This window comes from Pseudophryne corroboree, chromosome 5 (genome assembly GCF_028390025.1).
Source record: "Pseudophryne corroboree isolate aPseCor3 chromosome 5, aPseCor3.hap2, whole genome shotgun sequence".
Lineage (NCBI taxonomy): Eukaryota > Metazoa > Chordata > Amphibia > Anura > Myobatrachidae > Pseudophryne > Pseudophryne corroboree.
In genome coordinates this window covers 44152434-44175865 of record NC_086448.1, presented here as the reverse complement: position 1 = coordinate 44175865, position 23432 = coordinate 44152434, and the positions used below count along the sequence as shown (strand labels likewise).

The window sequence follows — 23432 nt, the reverse complement described above, 5'->3', positions numbered from 1 at the left end:
AAGAATGCAGCCTATTGGTAAGAGTTGGTCTTCTATCTTAATCTACGGGATCACTGGCTCTCTACCAGTAGGCCTCACAATTAAAACTTAGAAAATGTACAGAAAGTTACTTCTACTTATAGAGAATAGGTTTTGTCTTAGGTCAACGAGAACCTTTAATTTTTTTAATGTGCTTAATATTAACAATGACCGTCAGTATACTGCTGTATGAAGGTGGATTTCAGTTTAGGAGACTGGTTGTTACATGTCAGCTGTGTTCACCATCCAAAAAATAGATGATGATGATGATGACGATGATGATGATGATGATCATCATCATCATCATCAATCCATCGTCATCATCATCGCCAGAGCAGGGCACTTCTCTGTCTTCTGTTGCATTGTATTACATATAATCTATATCCTGTAGTAATTATTGAACTACGGTATTTAAAAATAAATCATATTGATACTTTTACCTGTATAAAAGTAGTATGAATCTTATTGTGTTTTATATATAAATGAAAACTGAAAAGCCAGTTTGCATGTGAAGAGATACCATTTTTAAGTGTCAATGATCAAATAATTGGGTGAAAATGGCGCAAAATTATTACAATGCAGACAATGGTCCTAATTTAGACATATACACAAACCCTAATGTTTACGTACAGTGCATCTCCGATGTTTTCCATTATGAACATAGACAGAAGTCGCATTGCGCATACTGGGCGGATTCAAATATTAATGATGCCAGCAGCCACTAGATGGCGCCAAATGGAGATATTGAAATGTAGCTCCTTTCAGTCATGATCGGCTTCCTGCATCTACATTTTAACTCGCACCCACCAGGAGTGGCGAGCTGAAATGTGTGAAACGTGAAACTGCACTTTTCCTGATTGTACCCATTAGCTTAGTTGGGTTTACGTGGCTAAAACCGACACTAAAGGGCGCAATCAGCGTGATAGGGGACCTCGATTATATATCACCCCCTGTGATCTCCCGTCTCTTTAGATGGGAGATCGGGGCGATAACATTTGAATTCCCCACACTGTATGCAGATCCAAAGGCTGCAATGTTGCTCGCAGTACCCCAAATTCTACAGCATGACTGATATGCTGCGCTCAACTGGAAGTGGCAATGGGTCAGCAACAGCCAGCGCTGCAGAAAATGGGGACATCACCTGTTTCAGAAATGTGAATTCTCCGGCCATCCTTAATGGTAACTCAGATGGCTGAGGTTCACGCAGAGAAATCAGCTGATGCGCCTTCAGATGCAGCAGCAGATCACCAAAGCCAGCAGGAGGTGTTTATTTACCCAAGACACCACCTGCAACACAGCTGAGTCATGCATAGACACAGCTACTCTGCTACTGCCGCCATCTCAGGTCCAATATTTGTAATGAAATGTTTTTCACATACTGTATGTAATTTCCTATTTTTTCTTGACTTTGCACAGTTTAACTTTGTTGGTAAGCTCTTGGGTCCACGTGGAAATTCCCTGAAAAGATTACAAGAAGACACACTAACTAAAATGTCCATACTTGGAAAGGGATCTATGAGGGATAAAGCAAAGGTAAGTTTTAGAATACTCCTGTAAGTACTGTAGACCAAACTGTATTAGACTGATCTGCACAGGATAACAGATGATGTATTATAGCAAGAAGCCTTATCTGGCACAATGTCGATCTATGCTCCATAATGAAAGAATATGTTGTCTTGTCTTGTGCTACAGGAAGAAGAGCTCCGAAAAAGTGGAGAAGCAAAATACTTCCATCTAAACGATGACCTCCATGTTCTCATTGAGGTGTTTGCTCCACCGGCAGAAGCCTATGCCAGAATGGGACATGCTCTAGAAGAAATTAAAAAGTTTCTTATTCCCGTAAGTATTTTTTAATGTTTTTATTTTGGTAAAGAGCTCAAACCAATCTATACAGAGCATTGCTGATACCTAAGGAGCTGTAAATGAATCATAGAATCCTTGTAAAGCTCTTACTACCTATGCCCTTCCCCTTATCCAGGGCCATATTAAGGGCTTCATTGGCCTGGGGCTGATAATGTTAAAGGGCCTATTGTGAAAAGAGAAACAATGAGGCCAATGCCATGTAGGCATGTAGATCCCGTCAGTGGCAAACGCAGGATTTCTAGAGGCGGGTTTCAAAAGGCAGTCTACATCTCCCACTCTGCGGAACATTGGAGCAAGTGCGGGAGTCTGGGGGAGCGGTAGTAAAACCTTGTAACGACCCTGGACATTAATGTAAACATTGGTCTTTTTAAACACTGGAGACTGTATGGAATGCAGTATTCATATTTAACACTATAAGTGGTCTATAATATAGGCTTTATCAAATGTTTAAATAATATAAATAAGTGGTCAGGAAAAGATTAAACATACCGTAATAACAAAATACATAAACAAAATAAAATCAGTAGGAAACATAACTTCAATTTCTAAGCACACATTCTCCCACCCCATGGTAAGGCTCCTGTCTCTTCTTCCTGGCAGCTACTCTCTAGTCCAGTGCACTGATTGAGGGCTCAGATCCACCCACACACAGCAAATTTGGTAAAAGAAGCTGTTATCACTGGGCATGTGCAGCAGCTCCGCACTGTCCCTTACACTGCATGATGTGGCGGCAACTCTAGTAATCGTATTATATACCATTGCTATAGTTATCATAATTTCAGCCACTTGCCAAGAGGATGGGGTTTCTGGGCAACCAGAAACCCCTCCTGCTTTTGCCTATGCACGTGCAGTTTAAGTAGCAATGTCTCCCTAAATATGTATAAGTATGAAAATGACATCATGTTGCTGTCATGGTGATAGGCCTATTGTTATGTGGAAACCTGGATTTGCAGCTCCAGGCCTGCTTTGACTGCATGGAATGGGGGTCTTCGAAGCCTCGCCAACCAACCTGAATGACCTAACAGACACTGTCACATCCTACATCAGCTACTGCGAGGACATGTGTGTACCTACCAAGACTTACCGCATTTACAGCAACAACAAGCCTGGTTCAACGCCCAGCTCAGGCAACTTCGTCGGGCCAAAGAGGAGGCCTATAGCAGCGGTGACAGAGCACTATACAACCGTACTATGAACTCTATGACTAAAGGAATCGGGCTAGCAAAAAAGCGGTTCTCGGACAAGCTAACAAATGATCTCTCCACCAATGACCCTGTATCTGTATGGAAAGGAATGCAATCCATAACCAACTATAGGAAAACATTGTAGTCCACCACCATGCACCAAGACCTAGCAGACGAACTGATCCACTTTTATTGCAGGTTCGCAAAAGAAGTCCCCTGCAACCCAAACAATCACCTCTACGATGCCCCGAACACCGAAGGCCAACCCCAGGCACTGCAAGTCGCCCAAGAAGAGGTGGAGGCATTGTTCAAAAGGGCCAAACCCAGGAAAGCTCCGGGTCCCGACGGAGTGTCACCATCTACCCTAAGAGCATGTGCGGGTCAGCTCGCCCCCATATTCACCAAGATCTTCAACAAATCGCTGGAGCTACAGATAGTCCCTTCCTACCTCAAATGGTCTACTATCGTCCCTGTCCCCAAGAAACCCTCTATCACGAACCTGAACGACTTCAGGCCAATAGCACTGACGTCTGTGGTCATGAATAGCGTCTGGTTTTGAATCACCTGAAAACTGTAACTGGCCCCCAACTGGACCTCCTGCAGTTGGCCTATCGATCAAATCGGTGTGTCGAGGATGCAGTCAACCTGGGCCTGCACTACATTCTATAGCACCTAGACATTCCCGGTACCTATGCGAGGGTCCTGTTTGTCGATTTCAGCTCGGCCTTCAATACAATCGTCCCCAGCATCCTCCACCCCAAATTACTTCGCCTAGGGGTCCCAGAAGCTACCTGTTCCTGGATAGTAGACTTCCTGACAGATAGGACACAGGTGGTGAAAGCGGAGGAATTCACCTCTCAAGCGAGGTCCATTAGTACAGAGGCCCCTCAGGGCTGTGTCCTCTCACCCCTGCTCTTCTCCCTGTACACAAATGACTGTACCTCAGAGGCGCAATCAGTAAAGATCATCAAATTCACCGATGACACCACCGTCATCGGCCTCACCAAGGACGGGGACGAATCGGCTTATAGACGGGAAGTAGACCAGTTAGCCCAGTGGTGCATCCACAACAACCTTGAGCTCAAACCCCTCAAAACTGTTGAGATGATAGTGGACTTCAGGAAGAAGTCATCTAGTGCACCTCCGCTAATGATTGCTGACAGTGTGGTATCGTTAGTGGACTCCTTCAAGTTTCTAGGGACCACAATCTCCCGGGACCTTAAATGGGGGTCCAATGCTGACGCCACTGTTGGGAAAGCGCAGCAGAGGTTGTTCTTCCTCAGGCAACTAAGGAAGTTCAACATCCCACAGAAGCTTCTGCTCCTCTTCTACTCCGCAATTGTTGAGTCGGTACTGTGCGCCTCGATACTCGTATGGTACAGCTCCGCCAGCGCGAAGGATAGATGCAGGCTCCAAAAGGTGGTCAGAACCGCAAAGAAGATCATCGGGGCCAACCTTCCCTCAGTCCAGGACCTGTACCTTTCCAGAGCTAAAAAGCGGGCAATGAAGATAGTAAAAGACCAGCTACACCCCGGCCACAGCATGTTTAATTTGCTTCCTTCAGGCAGGCGTTACAGGGCTGTCCCCGCCAGGTCCACCAGAAGCCTCAAAAGTTTCTTTCCCCAAGCGGTCCTCCTGCTGAACTCCTGAACATTGACTGACTAGATGTACATGTAACTAACTTGTGTCCCTACCGTATACCTATATGTGTGACTTTACTCCCCCCCTATCCCCCCCACCTGCTTATCTGTTACCTACTTGGCTGTTGTATAGCAAACCAAAGACAAATTCCTAGTATACGCAAGTATACCTGGCCAATAAAGCTGATTCTGATTCTGATTCTGATCCATTCCATTGTTAATCGTGCCCTGCCTTTATGCAAGGTAAAGGGCCCTACACACTGGGCGATATTGGCGATATTATCGACCATCGATATTATTGATGGTCAATTTTTTCCCCAGTGATTTAAAGCCTACACACTGGACGATATTGATGGCCAATTTGGGCGATATGAGAGTACAGGCATCTATATCGTCCAAATTGACTGGCATGTTTAAACGATGATCGTTCAACGATGAACGATTCCAGGCACGCGCATTGTTCATCGTTGAAGCATTCTTACTGATAGATATGAATGATTTAGCATTCATTTATGAATGATATCGTTCATATCTTTCAAATATATCAACCAGTGTGTAGCATACCTCCCCACGTTGAAGGGGGAGGAAGAGGGACCCCTGTGCGGCGAAGCCGCGTGTGACCCTAAAAGGGGGCGTGGCTTGTTGTGGAAGGGGCATGGCATCTGCCGAGTGGGTGTGGCTGGCACCACTGACCAATTTTTGGCATTTTGGGGGCGTGCCCAGCGCTCCCAGAGCAGCTGGGCAGTCCCCTGCTCCCCTCCCAAAGCAGCGGTTGATCAAAGCCTCCCCCAACTGCCCCCCCGCCCGCGGGACACTGCGACCCACGGGAGGGACAGTCGGACAGTGTCCGAATAGTGGGACAGTTGGGAGGTATGGTGTAGGGCCCATTATGCAAGAAAAGAAAATCTCTAACAACCAATTTGTTTTCTAAGCAACCAAGCTGCAAGCAATAGTTGGGTTAAATGTTTGTTTAAATAAGCATACAAGTGATTAGCAATCCATTTCATGAGAAATTAATTGTGGTGTTAGTATAAAAATTCTAGAATAACCAAACCAAAAATATTTTTGCTTTTGACAATATTACTGGGCCGCTTGTATAAAATATTATTAATATTGCCACTTTAATGAGGCCCTTTGTGTATAAAGGATGATCTTTTAATTTTTTCGTCTAGGGAATAGGAAAACTCCAGCTCAGCTTATCATCCATTATTTTTGTATCTAAAAAAGGAGTGTTTTATTTTTCTAGAAGTCTGTTTTCCTGGTTACTGCACAGGTGGATCTGGGAGAATCCCCTGCTGTGAATCGATCTTTGAAGACTAGGATTTGATTAGCATGTAATGAAAAGCTTTTAAAGTACAAAGTTATGTAGCTATTCACTCAATCAAATGTCACTGTTTGGATTAAGGTTGCTCTCTACCAGGGTATTTTAAAATGCTTTCAGTTTAATGACCAGATGAGGTCAGGCAAGTCCAAATAGACTGTATGATGAGCTCCAAAACCTGGGAACTTTTCAGACAGACCGTCATTTCATCTCAATGTAGTCGTTGCTCGGCACAGTAAAAATTGATGGCAGGCACATCTCTGGCAGGTTTGTTTGGTCTATAACGAAATGTATTCTGTATGAATATAACTCATGTACGATTTATCTTGCCAAGAAGCTGCAGAACAGTTTCTTCAAGCTAGAACTCTTATACCTTCAGCAAGTTTTATTTTGAGAACTTGCCTGTTTCTGAACTTGTGAAATAATTATGTAACTGTATAAATTAGGTTTACTCACCATCTACCTTATGGAGGAAATCACGTAAATAAAAAGATATTTGGAGCTACAGTAGTTCTGAGAGCAGGGCTGTTTCTAATCAATTTGGCTCACAGTGCGAGATTTTAAAATGCCCCCCCCCCCCCTGCTCCCGGCAAGGGGGCGTGGCCTCATTAAAATGGACGTTGTCTCATTAAAATGGGCGTGGCCTCATCTGATATCATCACGGCCACCACAGGAAAAAAAAATCAAAAGTCCCCATTTTACACATTACGCAGGCAAGACTCCCCATTTTATACAGTACGGCAGGCAAGAGTCCCCATTTTACACATTACAGCAGGCACGTGTCCCCATTTTACACATTACACAGGCAAGACTCCCCATTTTATACAGTACGGCAGGCAAGAGTCCCCATTTTACACATTACAGCAGGCACGTGCCCCCATTTTACACAATACACAGGCAAGACTCCCCATTTTATACAGTACGGCAGGCAAGAGTCCCCATTTTACACATTACAGCAGGCACGTGTCCCCATTTTACACATTACACAGGCAAGACTCCCCATTTTATACAGTACGGCAGGCAAGAGTCCCCATTTTACACATTACAGCAGGCACGTGCCCCCATTTTACACAATACACAGGCAAGACTCCCCATTTTATACAGTACGGCAGGCAAGAGTCCCCATTTTACACATTACAGCAGGCACGTGTCCCCATTTTACACATTACACAGGCAAGACTCCCCATTTTATACAGTACGGCAGGCAAGAGTCCCCATTTTACACATTACAGCAGGCACGTGTCCCCATTTTACACATTACACAGGCAAGACTCCCCATTTTATACAGTATGGCAGGCAAGAGTCCCCATTTTACACATTACAGCAGGCACGTGTCCCCATTTTACACATTGCGCAGGCAAGACTCCTCATTTTATACAGTACGGGCAGGCAAGAGTCCCCACTTTACACATTACAGCAGGCACGTGTCCCCATTTTACACAGTACGGCAGGCACGTGTCCCCATTTTACACATTACACAGGCAAGACTCCCCATTTTATACAGTATGGCAGGCAAGAGTCCCCATTTTACACATTACAGCAGGCACGTGTCCCCATTTTACACATTACGCAGGCAAGACTCCCCATTTTATACAGTACGGCAGGCAAGAGTCCCCATTTTACACATTACAGCAGGCACGTGTCCCCATTTTACACATTACACAGGCAAGACTCCCCATTTTATACAGTATGGCAGGCAAGAGTCCCCATTTTACAAATTACAGCAGGCACGTGTCCCCATTTTACACATTGCGCAGGCAAGACTCCTCATTTTATACAGTACGGCAGGCAAGAGTCCCCACTTTACACATTACAGCAGGCACGTGTCCCCATTTTACACAGTACGGCAGGCACGTGTCCCCATTTTACACATTACACAGGAAAGACTCCCCATTTTATACAGTATGGCAGGCAAGAGTCCCCATTTTACACATTACAGCAGGCACGTGTCCCCATTTTACACATTACGCAGGCAAGACTCCCCATTTTATACTGTACGGCAGGCAAGAGTCCCCATTTTACACATTACAGCAGGCACGTGTCCCCATTTTACACATTACGCAGGCAAGACTCCCCATTTTATACAGTATGGCAGGCAAGAGTCCCCACTTTACACATTACAGCAGGCACGTGTCCCCATTTTACACAGTACAGCAGGCACGTGTCCCCATTTTACACAGTACGGCAGGCAAGAGTCCCCATTTTACACATTACGCAGGCAAGAGTCCCCATTTTACACAGTGCGGAAGGCACGTGTCCCCATTTTACACAGTACGCAGGCAAGAGTCCCCATTTTACACATTACAGCATGCACGTGTCCCCATTTTACACATTACAGCATGCACGTGTCCCCATTTTACACAGTACAGCAAGCAAGTGTCCCCATTTTACACAGTGCGGCAGGCAAGAGTCCCCATTTCACACAGTGCGGCAGGCAAGACTCCCCATTTTACACAGTACGGCAGGCAAGTATCCCCATTTTACACAGTACGGCAGGCAAGTGTCAAGTGGGGGGGGAGGAAGGGAGAGGGAGGGGGGGAGAGAGAGACTACTTAAATATGAGGAGGATCTTCCCGCTCTTTGGGTTGGGCCGCCTCTCCTCCCTCGCGCCGGCCGCCTCCTCCTTCCAGCTTGTCTCCCCCTCCTCCCTTTTCCCGAGTACTCCTGCTCGGGGGACGGGGTTTCGCGGAATGATGCGATTGCGTCGTGACAACACGACGCAACAGCGGCATTCCACGAAACTCCACCCACTGAGCAGGAGTGCTCGGGAAGAGGGAGGAGAGGGAGACAAAGACCTGCAAAATGCCGCAGCGGGCGCGGTTGCACGGCTCGCCCGCCGCAAGAAACGGCACTGTCTGAAAGACACGTGTTTATCAGAAGAGATATGTCAAATTCAGGCTACTGTGCAACATAGTATTTTATTTTTGTAATTGAAGCACAGAAAGTGTGTACTGCGCAGTCTTCATACTCCAATGTCTGTTACTAAGGGGGTTAGTCAGGTTTGTTAGCAAACCAAAAAGTTAGCAATTGGGCAAAACCATGTTGCACCGCAGGTGGGGCAGATGTAACGTGCAGATAGATTTCAATTTGGGTGGGTTATATTGTTTCTGTGCAGGGTAAATACTGGCTGCTTGATTTCTACACTACAATTTAGATTTCAGTTTGAACACGCCACACCCAAATCTAAATCTCTCTGCAATTGTTACATCTGCCCCACCTGCAGTACAACGTTGTTTTGCCCAATTGCTAATTTTTTATTTGCTAACAAACCTGAATAAGTCCCTAAATAGTCTTTATAAAGAATACTCATTTTACAGACTGGAGAACTGTACAGGAGTTCCGGTCATTATCCCAATGGTCGGGATCCCGGCAGTTGAAATACCGACGATGGAATCCCGCCACAAGTTGGAATGCCGCACCCGGTATCCCAACTGGGAATACTATCCCGGCGCCAGCTTTCTGACACCCGGGATCCCGAATGAAACACTGCTGGTGCACCGGAGAAGTAATGTGCGGAGAGGGATCGGTTGGGTTTAGGCTGCAGGGGGGAGGTTTTGGATTAGGCTAAGGGGAAGGGGGGGAGGGTTAGGCTGTTGGGAGGGGAGGTTATTTTTAGGCAGTGTCGGATTAGCATGAAGGGCTCACCGGGGGGATGCTGTTGTAGGGGTTCATGCTTAAAAACCACCACAGAGGTTTGGCTATCTATTACAGAGTACATGTTCTGTTCCCCTTGGTAAATATATAATAATCCATATTCTTGTGAATTATAATGTAACATATGTATAATGCATAATTCAAGTGCACTAGGATAGAGTCTTGAACCTGATCCCTAGAGGAGGAGGAGGGCCCACAGGCAGTAGGGCCCACTGGTGGTTTCCCCTGTGGGCCAGTCCGACCCTGGCTTTAGACTCCTCCTGGGAGGGTTAGGGTTAGGCTGCAAGGAGGAGGGGGGAGGGTTAGGCTTAGCCTGCGGGAAGGAGGAGTAAGGTTTTGGCACCACCAAGGAGGGTTAGGGTTAACCTGGTGAGGGGGGTTAGGTTTAGGATGTAGCGAGAGAGAGGGTTAGGGGGACGGGGGCCATTGGGGGAAGGTAAATATACTAACCTGTTCCCCTGTCAGGATTCTCACTGTTGGGATGCCGCAGTCGGCATTCTGGCCACCAGCACCCAGACCACCGTAATTTCCATCCCAAACCCTGTACAGTACGGAAACAAAGGATATAAGTGACCATGTTAATGAAAGCAAGTAAGATATACTGTATTTCCAGAGACACATATTGAAAAAGATGACATATTCATGTAACATTTCAGTATGTTGTACTTTTTGCCTCACTTACCTGAGCCTAATACTTTCTCTCCCCGCCCTAAAAAAAGGTGATGGAATGAATAAAGTAGGGTACAGACTTGATGATGTTTTTTTCTGCAGATTGACAAATTCCTGAGATTGTCCCTGCAAGGAATACTTAAGATAGTCAAACATACACACTATACAATTGTTTCTTCAGATCCTTCCATTTATCTCTCCTGTTGATCGTAAGGAAAGATTGTGTCACTGATTTACATATGCAGACCTATCGGAAGTGCTTCTGGCAGATTGGTGGTCAGTGCATACACACTGCAAAATTTTTACAAGATGTGATTATTGGATCAAAACAATTTATCTGAGCTAAACCAAGATTGTATGTGCATATGCATTGTACTATCCACTATCAGATCTTTAAATGCTCAGATGTTCTGACAGATAATTGTGCAGTGTGTACCCAGTGTAACACCTGAGCAAAACCGTTTGTCTCATGCATTCTTAAAATATTTTAGTTAGAGAAATAGGGGTCTAAGGACAAAGCAGTGAAAAGAGTGAGAAGTGAGCCAGTCGAGAAGTTGCCCACGGCAACCAATCTGCTGCTACGTATAAATTTATAGAATGCACTTAATACATATTACTTCAAAGCTGATTGGTTGCCACGGGCAACCTCTCCACTGGCTCACTTCTCCACTTTTTCACTGCTTTATGAATATACCGCATAGTGTTGAGAATATGGACTCTTAACAAGGTTCTTGACAATTGGTACATGTACCCCATGAGGGCATAAAATGTGCAAGCTGCCCATGAGGTTTACATCCTGGGCGGGATGTATTAAAATACATCGCCCCCACCACAGCAATGCTAATCACAATTCAGTGACAGAGACCCCTGCGATGCCTGTGAGAAGGATTGCAGGGGGTCTTTGTGGGGTCTAGCCCTGAGAGGTGATGTTTGCTGGGAGTCCCAGTGCTCCTCCTCCTCTCCCGTTCAGCCGGAAGCGGAAATGACTGTGTAGCTGCGGAGAAGGAGCTGGGGACCAAGGATCTGCACCTGGACGCAGGTGATGGGGGTGGGGTGGGGGTCGGCAGGTGCGCCGTTCAGTGGTGGGTGCTGCACTCAGTGGCGGCGGGTGCGAAAGAAGCTTATGGGCTTCTATAGGGTATTGCCATCAAAAGATGGCGATACCCTTGGTGGCGAAAACCCGTCGGCCGGGTCTTAGTACATATGAAAATGTGGTAAACCCCCCAAAACAGGGGTTTTACCACATTTTAACTTTAGTACATCCACTATAACCTATTCACTTTGATTTTCTTTTACAAATTACAAATTTATCATACATAATAATAACTGACAAGGGTTACAAGAATAAAGTATGATAAATGAAGAGGTACCAGCACTTAAAGATTAAGAACCGCTGCACTTGGATATAGTGACACCACTCAAAAAGGAGTTTAGGCTGCACTTATTGATGTTGGGTCAGCCTATTGCATAATGGCAATAGGCTGACCCAGGTAATAAAGCACAGAATCATAATTACCAATATATTCATAAATACTTAATAAAGTTAGACTTTATCTCCCGACCACTCTACATTTTTTTAAGCCTGTTCGGTACTCTTGTATTCAGAAGACTACTTATTAATAAAATGTGCTGCATGGCATTCCCATCTTCACAGTTCTGTTTAAGAGGGATAAAATGAAGGAGCCAAGGACAGTACATTTTATCTACCATTACAGAATGTGAAAATGCCGTTATTTAATGCTTCAATGTCCTTGAAATATTAGATCAACTTACAAAGCTCCTTCTGTTTTACCGGATGCAAGGATGTGCTTTTTGTGCTTCTGAAAATGTAAAGTCTCAATGGCAATCTCAAACGCCTTTTCTTTATAATGATACTGTGTTAAAAATGTAATTAACACATTAGCCTCTCTTAGGGTACAGAACCTTCTTAATGAGGCCAATTTAATATATATTTTTGCCCGTGGTCATATATCCCATATGTGTGGAAATTTTGAAATCTCTTAATTATATTTTCTCCAGAGCACCTGCTCATTTCCACACCTAAAGCTGACTGGGATCAGGAAATAAAGCCAGGTGATAGCTCCTGTGATAGAATGCATCAGATGTTGTAGCACAATGCTTAAGGATTCAACTATCCAATCTGTCGTACTACTGGAAGCTGTCATGTTTCCATCCATATATTGAAAGACAGACATTATAATTGAAAATTATAAAAAAAAAAGGTACAAGTGATGGTTCATATATAAAATATTTTAAAAGATCTCATTGCAGATGTTAATAAAAGTCAATTTGGGTCAATTTTGATTCATTTTTGCTCAGCGTTTGATTAATTTTGTGTTTCAGGGTCTAAATCACACATTTACTAACATGTTTTTTATATCTTTAAAAAAAATATATATCAAAAATCGTCTGTTAGTAAATGTGGGATTTAGGGGTACAGTATATTTATTTAAAAAATCTATCTGGGTCGATTTTTGGTCAATTTTGTATTTCGGGATGTAAATTCCACATTTAATAACAGATGTTTTTTGACATTTTCTTTTTAAACAATGTAAAATATTATCTGTTAGTACATGTGTGATTTAGGGCACTATTTACTAAGCCTTGGATGGGGATAAGGTGAACGGAGATAAAGTACCAGCTAATCAGCTCCTAACTGCCATGCCACAGGCTGGGTTTGAAAACTAGTGATGAGCGGATTCGGTTTTACTCGGTTTTACTCGGTTCTCAAAACGGCATCTTATTGGCTCACGGATGTCACGTGTTTTGGATAGCCAATAAGATGCCGTTTTGAGAACCGAGTAAAACCGAATCCGCTCATCACTATTGAAAACTAGAGATGAGCGGGTTCGGTTTCTCTGAATCCGAACCCGCACGAACTTCATGTTTTTTTCACGGGTCCGAGCAGACTCGGATCCTCCCGCCTTGCTCGGTTAACCCGAGCGCGCCCGAACGTCATCATGACGCTGTCGGATTCTCGCGAGGCTCGGATTCTATCGCGAGACTCGGATTCTATATAAGGAGCCGCGCGTCGCCGCCATTTTCACACGTGCATTGAGATTGATAGGGAGAGGACGTGGCTGGCGTCCTCTCCATTTAGATTAGGGTTGAGAGAGAGAGAGAGAGATTGACCTGAGGCTGTGATACTGTAGAAGAGAGTGCAGAGTTTAGTGACTGACGACCACAGTGACCACCAGACAGTGCAGTTGTTTGTTTTATTTAATATATCCGTTCTCTGCCTGAAAAAAACGATACACACAGTGACTCAGTCACATACCATATCTGTGTGCACTGCTCAGCCCAGTGTGCTGCATCAATGTATATATATATCTGACTGTGCTCAGCTCACACAGCTTATAATTGTGGGGGAGACTGGGGAGCACTGCAGTGCCAGTTATAGGTTATAGCAGGAGCCAGGAGTACATAATATTATATTAAAATTAAACAGTGCACACTTTTGCTGCAGGAGTGCCACTGCCAGTGTGACTAGTGACCAGTGACCTGACCACCAGTATATATAATATTAGTAGTATACTATCTCTTTATCAACCAGTCTATATTAGCAGCAGACACAGTACAGTGCGGTAGTTCACGGCTGTGGCTACCTCTGTGTCGGCACTCGGCAGCCCGTCCATAATTGTATATACCACCTAACCGTGGTTTTTTTTTCTTTCTTTATAGTCATACTAGTTACGAGTATACTATCTCTTTATCAACCAGTCTATATTAGCAGCAGACACAGTACAGTGCGGTAGTTCACGGCTGTGGCTACCTCTGTGTCGGCACTCGGCAGCCCGTCCATAATTGTATATACCACCTAACCGTGTTTTTTTTTTCTTTCTTTATACATACATACTAGTTACGAGTATACTATCTCTTTATCAACCAGTCTATATATTAGCAGCAGACACAGTACAGTGCGGTAGTTCACGGCTGTGGCTACCTCTGTGTCGGCACTCGGCAGCCCGTCCATAATTGTATATACCACCTAACCGTGGTTTTTTTTTCTTTCTTTATACATACATACTAGTTACGAGTATACTATCTCTTTATCAACCAGTCTATATATTAGCAGCAGACACAGTACAGTGCGGTAGTTCACGGCTGTGGCTACCTCTGTGTCGGCACTCGGCAGCCCGTCCATAATTGTATATACCACCTAACCGTGGTTTTTTTTTCTTTCTTTATACATACATACTAGTTACGAGTATACTATCTCTTTATCAACCAGTCTATATTAGCAGCAGACACAGTACAGTGCGGTAGTTCACGGCTGTGGCTACCTCTGTGTCGGCACTCGGCAGCCCGTCCATAATTGTATATACCACCTAACCGTGGTTTTTTTTTCTTTCTTTATACATACATACTAGTTACGAGTATACTATCTCTTTATCAACCAGTCTATATATTAGCAGCAGACACAGTACAGTGCGGTAGTTCACGGCTGTGGCTACCTCTGTGTCGGCACTCGGCAGCCCGTCCATAATTGTATATACCACCTAACCGTGGTTTTTTTTTCTTTCTTTATACATACATACTAGTTACGAGTATACTATCTCTTTATCAACCAGTCTATATATTAGCAGCAGACACAGTACAGTGCGGTAGTTCACGGCTGTGGCTACCTCTGTGTCGGCACTCGGCAGCCCGTCCATAATTGTATATACCACCTAACCGTGGTTTTTTTTTCTTTCTTTATACATACATACTAGTTACGAGTATACTATCTCTTTATCAACCAGTCTATATATTAGCAGCAGACACAGTACAGTGCGGTAGTTCACGGCTGTGGCTACCTCTGTGTCGGCACTCGGCAGCCCGTCCATAATTGTATATACCACCTAACCGTGGTTTTTTTTTCTTTCTTTATACATACATACTAGTTACGAGTATACTATCTCTTTATCAACCAGTCTATATATTAGCAGCAGACACAGTACAGTGCGGTAGTTCACGGCTGTGGCTACCTCTGTGTCGGCACTCGGCAGCCCGTCCATAATTGTATATACCACCTAACCGTGGTTTTTTTTTCTTTCTTTATACATACATACTAGTTACGAGTATACTATCTCTTTATCAACCAGTCTATATTAGCAGCAGACACAGTACAGTGCGGTAGTTCACGGCTGTGGCTACCTCTGTGTCGGCACACGGCAGCCCGTCCATAATTGTATATACCACCTAACCGTGGTTTTTTTTTCTTTCTTTATACATACATACTAGTTACGAGTATACTATCTCTTTATCAACCAGTCTATATATTAGCAGCAGACACAGTACAGTGCGGTAGTTCACGGCTGTGGCTACCTCTGTGTCGGCACACGGCAGCCCGTCCATAATTGTATATACCACCTAACCGTGGTTTTTTTTTCTTTCTTTATACATACATACTAGTTACGAGTATACTATCTCTTTATCAACCAGTCTATATATTAGCAGCAGACACAGTACAGTGCGGTAGTTCACGGCTGTGGCTACCTCTGTGTCGGCACTCGGCAGCCCGTCCATAATTGTATATACCACCTAACCGTGGTTTTTTTTTCTTTCTTTATACATACATACTAGTTACGAGTATACTATCTCTTTATCAACCAGTCTATATATTAGCAGCAGACACAGTACAGTGCGGTAGTTCACGGCTGTGGCTACCTCTGTGTCGGCACTCGGCAGCCCGTCCATAATTGTATATACCACCTAACCGTGGTTTTTTTTTTCTTTCTTTATACATACATACATACATACTAGTTACGAGTATACTATCTCTTTATCAACCAGTCTATATATTAGCAGCAGACACAGTACAGTGCGGTAGTTCACGGCTGTGGCTACCTCTGTGTCGGCACTCGGCAGCCCGTCCATAATTGTATACTAGTATCCAATCCATCCATCTCCATTGTTTACCTGAGGTGCCTTTTAGTTGTGCCTATTAAAATATGGAGAACAAAAATGTTGAGGTTCCAAAATTAGGGAAAGATCAAGATCCACTTCCACCTCGTGCTGAAGCTGCTGCCACTAGTCATGGCCGAGACGATGAAATGCCAGCAACGTCGTCTGCCAAGGCCGATGCCCAATGTCATAGTACAGAGCATGTCAAATCCAAAACACCAAATATCAGTAAAAAAAGGACTCCAAAACCTAAAATAAAATTGTCGGAGGAGAAGCGTAAACTTGCCAATATGCCATTTACCACACGGAGTGGCAAGGAACGGCTGAGGCCCTGGCCTATGTTCATGGCTAGTGGTTCAGCTTCACATGAGGATGGAAGCACTCAGCCTCTCGCTAGAAAAATGAAAAGACTAAAGCTGGCAAAAGCAGTAGCACCGCAAAGAACTGTGCGTTCTTCGAAATCCCAAATCCACAAGGAGAGTCCGACTCCAATTGTGTCGGTTGCGATGCCTGACCTTCCCAACACTGGACGTGAAGAGCATGCGCCTTCCACCATTTGCACGCCCCCTGCAAGTGATGGAAGGAGCACCCGCAGTCCAGTTCCTGATAGTCAGATTGAAGATGTCAGTGTTGAAGTACACCAGGATGAGGAGGATATGGGTGTTGCTGGCGCTGGGGAGGAAATTGACCAGGAGGATTCTGATGGTGAGGTGGTTTGTTTAAGTCAGGCACCCGGGGAGACACCTGTTGTCCGTGGTAGGAATATGGCCGTTGACATGCCTGGTGAAAATACCAAAAAAATCAGCTCTTCGGTGTGGAAGTATTTCACCAGAAATGCGGACAACAGGTGTCAAGCCGTGTGTTCCCTTTGTCAAGCTGTAATAAGTAGGGGTAAGGACGTTAACCACCTCGGAACATCCTCCCTTATACGTCACCTGCAGCGCATTCATAATAAGTCAGTGACAAGTTCAAAAACTTTGGGTGACAGCGGAAGCAGTCCACTGACCAGTAAATCCCTTCCTCTTGTAACCAAGCTCACGCAAACCACCCCACCAACTCCCTCAGTGTCAATTTCCTCCTTCCCCAGGAATGCCAATAGTCCTGCAGGCAATGTCACTGGCAATTCTGACGAGTCCTCTCCTGCCTGGGATTCCTCCGATGCATCCTTGCGTGTAACGCCTACTGCTGCTGGCGCTGCTGTTGTTGCTGCTGGGAGTCGATGGTCATCCCAGAGGGGAAGTCGTAAGCCCACTTGTACTACTTCCAGTAAGCAATTGACTGTTCAACAGTCCTTTGCGAGGAAGATGAAATATCACAGCAGTCATCCTGCTGCAAAGCGGATAACTGAGGCCTTGACAACTATGTTGGTGTTAGACGTGCGTCCGGTATCCGCCGTTAGTTCACAGGGAACTAGACAATTTATTGAGGCAGTGTGCCCCCGTTACCAAATACCATCTAGGTTCCACTTCTCTAGGCAGGCGATACCGATAATGTACACGGACGTCAGAAAAAGACTCACCAGTGTCCTAAAAAATGCAGTTGTACCCAATGTCCACTTAACCACGGACATGTGGACAAGTGGAGCAGGGCAGGGTCAGGACTATATGACTGTGACAGCCCACTGGGTAGATGTATGGACTCCCGCCGCAAGAACAGCAGCGGCGGCACCAGTAGCAGCATCTCGCAAACGCCAACTCTTTCCTAGGCAGGCTACGCTTTGTATCACCGCTTTCCAGAATACGCACACAGCTGAAAACCTCTTACGGCAACTGAGGAAGATCATCGCGGAATGGCTTACCCCAATTGGACTCTCCTGTGGATTTGTGGCATCGGACAACGCCAGCAATATTGTGTGTGCATTAAATATGGGCAAATTCCAGCACGTCCCATGTTTTGCACATACCTTGAATTTGGTGGTGCAGAATTTTTTAAAAAACGACAGGGGCGTGCAAGAGATGCTGTCGGTGGCCAGAAGAATTGCGGGACACTTTCGGCGTACAGGCACCACGTACAGAAGACTGGAGCACCACCAAAAACTACTGAACCTGCCCTGCCATCATCTGAAGCAAGAAGTGGTAACGAGGTGGAATTCAACCCTCTATATGCTTCAGAGGTTGGAGGAGCAGCAAAAGGCCATTCAAGCCTATACAATTGAGCACGATATAGTAGGTGGAATGCACCTGTCTCAAGCGCAGTGGAGAATGATTTCAACGTTGTGCAAGGTTCTGATGCCCTTTGAACTTGCCACACGTGAAGTCAGTTCAGACACTGCCAGCCTGAGTCAGGTCATTCCCCTCATCAGGCTTTTGCAGAAGAAGCTGGAGACATTGAAGGAGGAGCTAACACGGAGCGATTCCGCTAGGCATGTGGGACTTGTGGATGGAGCCCTTAATTCGCTTAACAAGGATTCACGGGTGGTCAATCTGTTGAAATCAGAGCACTACATTTTGGCCACCGTGCTCGATCCTAGATTTAAAGCCTACCTTGGATCTCTCTTTCTGGCAGACACAAGTCTGCTGGGGTTGAAAGACCTGCTGGTGACAAAATTGTCAAGTCAAGCGGAACGCGACCTGTCAACATCTCCTCCTTCACATTCTCCCGCAACTGGGGGTGCGAGGAAAAGGCTCAGAATTCCGAGCCCACCCGCTGGCGGTGATGCAGGGCAGTCTGGAGCGACTGCTGATGCTGACATCTGGTCCGGACTGAAGGACCTGACAACGATTACGGACATGTCGTCTACTGTCACTGCATATGATTCTCTCAACATTGATAGAATGGTGGAGGATTATATGAGTGACCGCATCCAAGTAGGCACGTCACACAGTCCGTACTTATACTGGCAGGAAAAAGAGGCAATTTGGAGGCCCTTGCACAAACTGGCTTTATTCTACCTAAGTTGCCCTCCCACAAGTGTGTACTCCGAAAGAGTGTTTAGTGCCGCCGCTCACCTTGTCAGCAATCGGCGTACGAGGTTACATCCAGAAAATGTGGAGAAGATGATGTTCATTAAAATGAATTATAATCAATTCCTCCGCGGAGACATTGACCAGCAGCAATTGCCTCCACAAAGTACACAGGGAGCTGAGATGGTGGATTCCAGTGGGGACGAATTGATAATCTGTGAGGAGGGGGATGTACACGGTGATATATCGGAGGGTGATGATGAGGTGGACATCTTGCCTCTGTAGAGCCAGTTTGTGCAAGGAGAGATTAATTGCTTCTTTTTTGGGGGGGGTCCAAACCAACCCGTCATATCAGTCACAGTCGTGTGGCAGACCCTGTCACTGAAATGATGGGTTGGTTAAAGTGTGCATGTCCTGTTTTGTTTATACAACATAAGGGTGGGTGGGAGGGCCCAAGGACAATTCCATCTTGCATCTCTTTTTTCTTTTCTTTTTCTTTGCGTCATGTGCTGTTTGGGGAGGGTTTTTTGGAAGGGACATCCTGCGTGACACTGCAGTGCCACTCCTAGATGGGCCCGGTGTTTGTGTCGGCCACTAGGGTCGCTTATCTTACTCACACAGCTACCTCATTGCGCCTCTTTTTTTCTTTGCGTCATGTGCTGTTTGGGGAGGGTTTTTTGGAAGGGACATCCTGCGTGACACTGCAGTGACACTCCTAGATGGGCCCGGTGTTTGTGTCGGCCACTAGGGTCACTTATCTTACTCACACAGCTACCTCATTGCGCCTCTTTTTTTCTTTGCGTCATGTGCTGTTTGGGGAGGGTTTTTTGGAAGGGACATCCTGCGTGACACTGCAGTGCCACTCCTAGATGGGCCCGGTGTTTGTGTCGGCCACTAGGGTCGCTAATCTTACTCACACAGCTACCTCATTGCGCCTCTTTTTTTCTTTGCGTCATGTGCTGTTTGGGGAGGGTTTTTTGGAAGGGCCATCCTGCGTGACACTGCAGTTCCACTCCTAGATGGGCCCGGTGTTTGTGTCGGCCACTAGGGTCGCTTATCTTACTCACACAGCGACCTCGGTGCAAATTTTAGGACTAAAAATAATATTGTGAGGTGTGAGGTATTCAGAATAGACTGAAAATGAGTGGAAATTATGGTTTTTGAGGTTAATAATACTTTGGGATCAAAATGACCGCCAAATTCTATGATTTAAGCTGTTTTTTAGTTTTTTTGGAAAAAAACACCCGAATCCAAAACACACCCGAATCCGACAAAAAAAATTCGGTGAGGTTTTGCCAAAACGCGGTCGAACCCAAAACACGGCCGCGGAACCGAACCCAAAACCAAAACACAAAACCCGAAAAATTTCCGGCGCTCATCTCTATTGAAAACCTGCAGTTAGGAGCTGATTGGCTGGTATTTTTATCGACGTCCACCTTATCTCTGTCCGAGGCTTAGTAAATAGACCCTATTGTTTTATTCCTAGTTCTTTAGTATGTTTTCATAACACACAGGACATCACATTGGGCCTAAAAGTGGTCATCTGTGAAACACAAAATGTATCAAAAATCAACCAAACAACGATCAAAACCCAAAAATTTTCTACCCAAATCAACTTTTAGTAAAATTATCCTCGGGCGTCTTTCTTTGCCGAAACTGTTTTTTATTCACAGTGTGACTCATGAGGAGTCTGTGCTGATTCATCTGATATACAACAAAATAAAAGCTGCAGCTGCTACATTGTTACATTTTATGCACAGATTCAGAGACTTTTGGTGGAAATAAAATGTGTGTATACAATATATATATATATATATATATATTAGGGATGTGGGGGTTCGGATATACCCGGTTCATAATGCCAGAGTTAACGCAAGTTCAGATTTATCCAAATTTTTCTGATTGGCTTTATATAGTAACTTCATTTCAATTATGTACTTGCACTGTGATGGTCAGCCATTGCAGATTATGGGTGTGGTACAGAAGGTAGATAGTAACTAGGTCGACAGTGTCTAGGTCGACCACTATTGCTCGACAGTAACTAGGTCGACAGGGTCTCTAGGTGGACATGGCCTAGGTCTACAGGTCAAAATGTCGACATGAGTTTTTAATTTATTTTTTTTGTGTCGTTTTTCTTCGTAGAGTGACCAGGAACCCCAATTAGTGCACCGTGTCCCCTTACTTCGGGCAGGTTACCGTTCCAAATTGTAGTCCACGTGGATTGTTAAGTATGACAAGGTTAAAAAAAAGAAAGAAATTGTGAAAAACTCATGTCGACCTTTTGACCTATCGACCTAGAACATGTCGACCTAGAAACTCTATCGACCTAGTTACTGTCGACCAGTAGTGGTCGACACAGTTACTGTCGACCTAGAGACCGGATCCCGCAGATTACTATGGACAGCTGAGATGCATTTAACATAGTGTACTTGTGTTATTGATTTGGTTTCTAACACCTGGATTAGTGACATCCTTCATTCAGCATTAATCTTTGCTTTTGTCAAGGGGTTTGTACCCCAGTTTGAACAATAATGCAAACTACAGTCAGTTAGTTATATTGTGTGTTTGATTATGTTAGGGAGAACATGGCTGCCTGAGATTATGGATTGTTAGCAGTAGGAAGCTACAGACTAAAGCCATCATTACACTGATCTACAGTATTATTGTTCAGATCTGGCCAAAGAACAACAGTTCTGAACAATTTTCATTCAGAGTAGGTATGTGAGCTATAATACTTGAAAATGGTGGAAAAATTATCATATTTATTTAATTTGATTATCAAACATGTTTGATCTTCTCAACTGTTCTGCCGATACAAATGGAGCCTCGCTCATCTAGGCTTCTCTGCTGCGCCTAGGTGCACCATGGTTTATTAGCATAAGTCTTTCATCTATTGTTCTCAGCTGCAGTACAATACAGAGAACAATACATCAGGGGATTAAGTCCGACAGCCCTGGCTCAATTAATCCTATTAAAGGGATAGATGAGTAGGGCTCCTTCTGTACATTGAACTGTTAATTAGAGATGAGCGGGTTCGGTTCCTCGGAATCCGAACCCGCCCGAACTTCAGCTTTTTTTACACGGATCCGAGTGACTCGGATCTTCCCGCCTTGCTCGGTTAACCCGAGCGCGCCCGAACGTCGTCATGACGCTGTCGGATTCTCGCGAGGCTCGGATTCTATCGCAAGACTCGGATTCTATATAAGGAGCCGCGCGTCGCCGCCATTTTCACACGTGCATTGAGATTGATAGGGAGAGGACGTGGCTGGCGTCCTCTCCATTTAGATTAGAAGAGAGAGAGTGAGATTGAGACAGAGACACTTGATTTACTGGAGCTTAGGAGTACTAGAGAGTGCAGAGTTTACTAGTGACTGACCACTGACCAGTGACCACCAGTGCAGTTTTATTTAATATAATCCGTTCTCTGCCTGAAAAAAACGATACACAGTGACTCAGTCACATACCATATCTGTGCTCAGCCCAGTGTGCTGCATCATCTATGTATAATATCTGACTGTGCTCACACAGCTTAATTGTGGGGGAGACTGGGGAGCAGTTATAGGTTATAGCAGGAGCCAGGAGTACATACATATTATTAAAATTAAACAGTGCACACTTTTGCTGCAGGAGTGCCACTGCCAGTGTGACTGACCAGTGACCTGACCACACTGACCAACAGTATAGTATACTATATTGTGATTGCCTGAAAAAGTTAAACACTCGTCGTGTGACTTGTGTGGTGTTTTTTTATTCTATAAAAAACTCATTCTGCTGACAGACAGTGTCCAGCAGGTCCGTCATTATATAATATATACCTGTCCGGCTGCAGTAGTGATATATATATATTTTTTATATCATTATTTATCATCCAGTCGCAGCAGACACAGTACGGTAGTTCACGGCTGTAGCTACCTCTGTGTCGGCACTCGGCAGTCCATCCATAATTGTATACCACCTACCCGTGTTGTTTTTTTTCTTTCTTCTTTATACATACTACATCTCATTATCATCCAGTCTATATTAGCAGCAGACACAGTACAGTACGGTAGTCCACGGCTGTAGCTACCTCTGTGTCGGCACTCGGCAGTCCATCCATAATTGTATACCACCTACCCGTGTTTTTTTTTTTCTTCTTTATACATACTACATCTCATTATCATCCAGTCTATATTAGCAGCAGACACAGTACAGTACGGTAGTCCACGGCTGTAGCTACCTCTTTGTCGGCACTCGGTAGTCCATCCATAATTGTATACCACCTACCCGTGTTTTTTTTTTCTTTCTTCTTTATACA

General features: G+C 44.8%; 1 protein-coding gene across 4 annotated transcripts in view; it reads left to right on the top strand.

The window, feature by feature from the left end:
• The window catches only part of KHDRBS3 (KH RNA binding domain containing, signal transduction associated 3), a 187061-nt gene that overhangs the window by 86094 nt on the left and 77535 nt on the right, over positions 1-23432 (top strand). For all 4 annotated transcript variants that reach the window (XR_010177569.1, XM_063921231.1, XM_063921233.1 and 1 more), the window contains 2 exons: positions 1435-1551; positions 1711-1857. Coding sequence is in view for 3 of the 4 variants with exons in the window: in XM_063921231.1 (XP_063777301.1) it covers positions 1435-1551; positions 1711-1857 (264 nt within the window). In the remaining variant the exon portion in view is untranslated. The remainder of the gene's footprint in view (positions 1-1434; positions 1552-1710; positions 1858-23432) is intronic.